This window comes from Sardina pilchardus, chromosome 15, assembly GCF_963854185.1.
Source record: "Sardina pilchardus chromosome 15, fSarPil1.1, whole genome shotgun sequence".
In the NCBI taxonomy this organism is placed as follows: Eukaryota; Metazoa; Chordata; class Actinopteri; order Clupeiformes; family Clupeidae; genus Sardina; species Sardina pilchardus.
Window position 1 is genome coordinate 1225981 of NC_085008.1, and position 7389 is coordinate 1233369.

General features: G+C 49.2%; 1 protein-coding gene across 1 annotated transcript in view; it reads right to left on the reverse strand.

The window, feature by feature from the left end:
- si:ch211-1a19.3 (uncharacterized) overlaps positions 1–7075 on the reverse strand; it is a 9835-nt gene extending 2760 nt beyond the window's left edge. Inside the window, exons 1-3 of the mRNA XM_062556111.1 lie at positions 6352–7075; positions 4527–4623; positions 293–446 (exon numbers count right to left, since the gene is read on the reverse strand). Coding sequence (XP_062412095.1) covers positions 293–446; positions 4527–4623; positions 6352–6675 — 575 coding nt within the window. The 5' untranslated portion in view covers positions 6676–7075. The remainder of the gene's footprint in view (positions 1–292; positions 447–4526; positions 4624–6351) is intronic.
- Positions 7076–7389: the final 314 nt, after the last annotated feature.

A 7389-nucleotide genomic window follows, 5' to 3' on the forward strand; every position in this document is an offset into this window, starting at 1 on the left:
AAGTAGCCGGTCCGGACTCACAGCTGCGTCTGTACTGTATACAGTATATACTGTACACTTAAATATATACTACACACATATACGGTGCGGACTCACAGCTGCATCTGTAGGTGCCGTTTGCTGTATACTTACACAGTTGATATATATATATACTGTATAAATCTATACTGTATACACACTACAGTACAGTGCGGACTCACAGCTGCGTCTGTAGGTGCTGTTTGCTGTATACTTATACAGTAGATATATAAAATCTATACTGTATACACACACATATACGGTGCGGACTCACAGCTGCGTCTGCAGGTACTGTTTGCTGGCCCTACAGCCTGCTGCGGTCTTCTCGGCGGCCGTCTGCAGGCTCGCCGCGGCGGCTTTCCGCGCCTCACAGGAGTCCAGCTCATGCAGCTTCTCCGTCAGGTTACTCTGGAGCCCCTCCATCTCGTCTGGAGCGGAACACAGAATCAGAACACAGAATCAGAACACAGAATCAGAACACAGAATCAGAGGACAGAACTGCATGACCAAACCACATCAGCACAGATCATGACACAGCTCATAGCATCAGTCCAGGTCAGCTTTTAGAGTTAAAAAGACCCCTCAATAAAGCAGATCTTTTGAAGCTTGATAATACAGCGTGGTGGTCATATCATGTGTAGCCTACTGACCAACACAAAGCCAGGCTTTGTAAACTGAGTCACCAGCGTTCATGTAAATCCCTGTGGCCATAAACATGGGTGATGGGTGATGGAAAAAGATAACCCAGCTTTGAGCATTTCAAATCCAGTAATAAACTCCTGGGAGAGTTGGCCAACTACATACTGTAATAACTCGCCCCTCTAATGCTCTTCACTTGCCATAGCTTGGGTCCGTGCCAGCAGCATTGAGATGTTTTGAGTGTGTTTGTCAGAGGAACATATGAAGATTAAAATAAAGGCCTCCACTTATAAGGCAATGTCTGGGATTCCTTATCAATCTGCTGCCCAGCGCAGAGCCGAGCTTCATGACGCGCGGCGGCTATTTTGGGAGCGGAGTGAGTCAGGGCAGGGCACGCTCGTTTCCATCACTCTGGAGGAACGTTCTCAAGCCATGAGCCATAGCAACGCAGCCTTTTACCATAGCAACGCAGCCTTTTACCATAGCAACGCAGCCTTTTACCATAGCGACGCAGGTCTGAGCAGGGGAGTAGGGTTCTCAAGCCAGGAGCCATAGCTATGCAGTTCTGTGGAGGGAAGAGGGAGGGAGGCTCCTCTCAGGATATCTCCAGCTAACATGGCAGATAACATCTCAAGGCCACACTCACCTCACAGCCAGCGTCATTAACCCACTAATGCCCATGCCCATAATATACCAGGCTAGCTCTCCCAGCGTCATTAACCCACTAATGGCCATGCCCAATACACCAGGCTAGCTCTCCCAGCGTGTATTAACCCACTAATGGCCATGCCCATAATATACCAGGCTAGCTCTCCCAGCGTGTATTAACCAACTACCAGGCTAGCTCTCCCAGCGTCATTAACCCACTAATGGCCATGCCCATAATATACCAGGCTAGCTCTCCCAGCGTCATTAACCCACTAATGGCCATGCCCATAATATACCAGGCTAGCTCTCCCAGCGTCATTAACCCACTAATGACCATGCCCATAATATGCCAGGCTAGCTCTCCCAGCGTCATTAACCCACTAATGGCCATGCCCAATATACCAGACTGGCTCTCCCAGCACACATCAAACACCCCAAACCTTTAAATCATCCTCTAATACTGTATGTTCAGCCAACATTATCAGATTATATTCTCGACTAACATTACTGTACTTTTTTCACAATCCTGGCCAGCATCCCTAGTTGCCCAATATCCCTCGCCTCTGCTGCTCTCTGATCTTAGAGTCAGAACCGTGTTTTAGTATCAAGCACTGTATGTTGACGCACGGGAGGAGATGGTCTCTGTTGCTGCTGGTGTGTGTGAGCATGTAAGGCCGCCTGAGGCCTGTGGAGACTCCTCTGGCTGTGGCCACGGGAGATTTTCCTATCGGGCGGTTCAGAGGCTCTCCGCTTCCTTAAAGCGCTCAGAGGGAAGGACGTGCGGGGAGCAGGCAAAGTTCCGCTCGCCATCTGCGCCGGAGATCTAGCTGAGCCTGCAGGAGTGGGAGGTGTGTGTGTGTGTGTGTGTGTGTGTGTGTGTGTGTGTGAGGTGTGTGTGTGTGTGTGTGTGTGAGGTGTGTGAGGTGTGGGCGAATGGGATGGAGATGTGACAGCAGTGTTGTTATGCCTGAGGGGCGTCAGGGCTCCGGTATTAAGCTTCTCTGTGGCCCGGTCCCAGTCCATATTAAACTGGGTTCATATCAATAGCACCTACAGTATAGCATGTTCTCCCTTTAGCGCTTCTGTCCACATTAAAACAGCACATTACAACGCTGAAAATTATTATTTATTTTGAAAACTAAATGACACACTTCTCTATCAGTTTTCTGGTGTAGACGCAACAGCTCTTAGTCCAGGACTCGTGAACCCACTGCTTGGGCATTGCAGATTCAGCATTAATGTGAGGCCATGACAGTTTACTATGACAGGGATCAGGTTTCACTGTAATGTGGATCAGGCTTTAATAGGGATCAGATTTTACTGTAATGTGGATCAGGTTTTAACGTGAATCACGTTTAATGTGGATCAGGTTTTAATGTGGATCACATTTAATGTGGATCAGGTTTTAACGTGAATCACGTTTACTGTAATGTGGATCACGTTTAATGTGGATCACGTTTAATGTGGATCAGGTTTTAATGTGGATCAGGCTTTAACGTGGATCAGGTTTTAATGTGGATCACGTTTAATGTGGATCACGTTTAATGTGGATCAGGTTTTAATGTGGATCAGGCTTTAACGTGGATCAGGTTTTAATGTGGATCAGGTTTTAATGTGGATGAGGCTTTAACGTGGATAAGGTTTTAATGTGGATCACGTTTAATGTGGATCAGGCTTTAACGTGGATAAGGTTTTAATGTGGATCAGGTTTTAATGTGGATCACGTTTAATGTGGATCAGGTATAAATGTGATTTTCAGGTTCCCTAATTCCAGCAATGCTGAGGTGAGATGGGGATCGACTGTTGTTCGGGGTCCAGGCATTGGCCAGGATCGGTCGTTTCTGTTTGGGACTCGGGCTTTAATGAGACACGGGTCGGCTGTTCAGCCAAATCATGAGTCACTCGTCGGCTCAATGCGAAAGTTGTAGCCAGAGTGAGGAAAACACATTAGAGGCCTCTGATGATGAAGAGGCCAAAGGGCAGATGATGTTACAGTATTAGGACCAGGTTAAAGGGCACATGTTGTTACAGTAGGACCAGGTTAAAGGGCACACGATGTTACAGTAGGACCAGGTTAAAGGGCATATGATGTTACAGTCTTAGGACCAGGTTAAAGGGCACACAATGTTACAGTAGGACCAGGTTAAAGGGCACATGGTGTTACAGTAGGACCAGGTTAAAGGGCACACGATGTTACAGTAGGACCAGGTTAAAGGGCACATGGTGTTACAGTAGGACCAGGTTAAAGGGCACAGGATGTTACAGGAGGACCAGGTTAAAGGGCACATGGTGTTACAGTAGGACCAGGTTAAAGGGCACAGGATGTTACAGTAGGACCAGGTTAAAGGGCACACGGTGTTACAGTAGGACCAGGTTAAAGGGCACATGGTCTTTGGACGGATCAACTCTTTTCACCCAGAGGCAGAAAACGGGCTTTGAAGTTACACAGTGCGTGACAAAGAAGAGCCCAAGACCCTGTTCTTGGACAAAATTCTGAATCAGAAATCTCGCCCTGAACCTGTGGGATACTGTGGGACACGGAGGGTCTTCATGTTACAACCGGTTTCAGGGGACTTCCCCGTTTTTGGTTGTCTGTCCCCGGGGAAAGGCAGAACAACTGTTCTGAAGATAAAATGTACGTATTTCAATCAGATTGAGAGTCAAACTGAAAATGCCCCCATTTTTTTCACATTTTTGGGATTATGTCCCCAGTTTTGGCCACCTTATGTTACACTGAAATCTAACAACTGTACAAGTCCTTCTCTCAGGATGAACTTTTGAGTGTAAGACATTCTGGGTGAAAGTAATTAATGATTGGGAGAAATTAATTTGAGGCGTCCCCTTTTAGACACAGTCGATATACTACCTATTAGGAGAAGGAGGAAGAGTGGATTCTTGCAGAGAAGGTATATTACAGGAACAAGCACCTACAGTACATTTGAAAGCAAGTATTTTGTTAAGAGTTTGAACCAATCTGGAAGCTAAAGGTTGCATAACCTTCACGTTAGAGTGTAACTTAGTTTACAAGCCCCCATCCATAATGTAAACTCATTTTTAAATGAATCCTGTTGTGTTTGTTTACTCGGTAGCAGGGTTTCTATGGTTACGTGGGAGGAAAAGTGTCTAAGAATACCAGCAGTGAGCAAGCCCTCCTCTCCTGCTAGCCAATGAGAAGGCAGCTGAGCGGAGTGGACGACGCGCCGTGACGGAGACTTTCCTACCTCGCTGCAGGGAGAGCCGCGCTGTGAGGTTGGCCTCGACGGCCTCATGCAGCTCGATGGCATTTTCCAGCGCTGTAATGTTCGCGTTCAACAGGACCTGCCAGAGGAGGAAAAATAACACAATGCTGTCATTGAATGACTAATCAAAACACACCGTGGATACCAAGACGTGTGTGTGTGTGTGTGTGTGTGTGTGTGTGTGTGTGTGGTAAGTCAGAAAGCTGACTGGAGTGCCTGTTTGCTCCGTGTGGCATGCTTGGTTGTGAGAGAGAGCAGGCGTGTGCTTGGCCAGCTCCAGATATGGCCATGAGAGTGCTCTGGGAAAATCACACTCTTTTGGAGTAATGCTGCACTGGGCATATTTACACAACGTTGATTCAGGAGTGTGTATCGTGGGCATTCGGGAGTGAGAGGACCAGTCTTGAACATGCTCCTGTCTGTGTGAGTGTGTGTCTGTCTGTCTGTCTGTCTGTGTCTGCGTGTGTGTGTGTGTGTGTGTGTGTGTGTGTGTGTGTGAGAGAGTGTGAGTGTGTATGAGGCGGGCCTCGGGGGTGAGGAGTGCGCGTGTGTTCCTACGAGACTCTGGCGTTTCCAGGAAGAGAGCGTCCTCCCCATTTTAATATTGTCAGCGCTGATTTGAGACGCATTTGCATGAGCCTACAGTCTGCGGTTACCTGGAACTGCTCCACTTCACCTGATTGGTAAGTGTGTGTGTGTGTGTGTGTGTGTGTGTGTGTGTGTGTGTGTGTGTGTGTGTGTGTGTGTGTGGAGTCTCTGGACACGATATCATGCTGCTAAGTGGAGGAGGTCACATCCCTTACACTGGGCCAAGTGCAGAGGAAGATACTAACATACGCCACACACACACATACATACACACACACACACACACACACACACACACGCACACACACACACAGATGCACAAACACATATTAACATACACCAGACTGGGTAACATCCCCTCCAAAGCTACTAACATACGCCAGACTAGTTAAATCCCCCTCCAAAGCTACTAACATACGCCAGCCTGGGTAAAAGGTACAAAGAAAGCTACTAACATACAGCGCACTGGGAAAAATTCAATCCAGAACTGTAAAACTAGACACTGAAGTCATATCCCTAATAAGGCATCAAGTTTAAGGAAACCCACAAGCACAGTTTGTCAGGAACTACTCTACTTTATCAAAGGACACTGAAATGAATGTGTGCCCGTGATGTCACAGATCAATGCCACGCCTAAACCTCAGCCCCTGAAGCTAAAACAGATCTGCCCCTAAACTGCACCATATCTGCCCCTAAACTACACCATAACTGCCCCTAAACTACACCATATCTGCCCCTAAACTGCACCATATCTGCCCCTAAGCTAAACTACACCATAACTGCCCCTACAGTACAGCTACACTATGCCATATTTGCCCTAAATCTATGTGCTAGCCCAAATAAGTCCTTGCAAATGATCTGCTATCCTGAAGGAATTTGGATTGAACTTTCTGAGAAACAGAAACTTTGAAAGTGAAACCGTTTGAGAGCAGCGGTTCTCCGCTAAACCTGAGGATCAGGGTCTGGTGTCCTGAGGGCAGAGAGGTAAAGGATGCGTTTGAACTGGCAAACACATCTCTCTGCCAGAAATAAACCTGCATAAACACACTACTATAAACCGACAAACCTTACTGACACAAACACACACATACACACACACACACAGAGCCATTCAGAGAGAAATAAAACTAAACACTCACTCTCCAGGCTTCCCCCCGAGCAAGTCACTGGGGACAGGAGAGGTAACAGCAGGGCGAGCACATCCCATAATCGTACTCACGTTGTCCTGTCGACAGTCGTCCAGGGAGACGTTGACCTGGAGGAGCTTGTGCTTGTAGTGGTCGATCTGGCCCTGCAGCAGCGTCTGGTTGTTCCAGCCCTGTCGGACGAGAGCCTCCAGCGCCCGCTTGTCCTCGGCCCACGTGACCCGGGCGCCCTCCTGCTCCTCGGTGAGCTCCTGCAGCTCCCGGCGGCACTGGCTGGCGCCCTTCATGTCGGGCGAGGTCGCCCACACCACGATGATGATCAGCGAGATGATGGACCACAGCGCCAGCACGGCGATCAGCACGTTGCGCGTCGTCTGGGACGACTTGGAGCTCGCCATCCTGCCGGGGCACACGCTGGGCGCAGGGGTCAGGGGTCGGGGGTCAGGACCGGGCGGGTCGGGTCGGGTCGGGTCGGGTCCGTTTGGGTCGAGTCCGTTTGGGTCGGACGCTGCTGAGGCGGCTCAGGACCGGGCGCGGCGGGGTGGGTCGGGTCCGTTTGGGTCGGGTCCGTTTGGGTCGGACGCTGCTGAGGCGGGTCAGCGGTTAAGAATATCCTCCAGGGAATCCACCGGGCAGAAGGCTCCTTTTTCCCACAGGCTGAGTGTGTGCTGTATGTGTCTGTGTGTGTGTGTAGGAGAGCACGTGCGCACAGTCGTGTGTGTCTGTGAGTGAGTGAGTGAGTGAGTGAGTGAGAGTGTTTGTGAGTGTAGTGAGTGGTGTCCTCTGGATGCGGGGTGTGTGAAATGAGTGTGTGTGTGAGTGGACTTCCCCTAAAAACCTCTCTGCCTGAGATGGGCAGGATAGGGGCGGGGCCACACCCCTACTGATGCAGACAGGAGGCTGAACCTGATGTAGAGAGAGGGAGGGGAGAGAGAGAGAGAGGGAGAGAGGGAGGGAGAGAGAGAGAGGGCAGAGAGGGAGAGGGGGAGAGAGAGGGAAAGAGTACACACACTTTTCCATGGTACTGTGACTGTTCATCCCATGCCTTTTTTTCTTTCTCTGAATGTTCTGAATGTTGCAGTGTGATTGTACAAAGTGTCATGCTGTTCTGT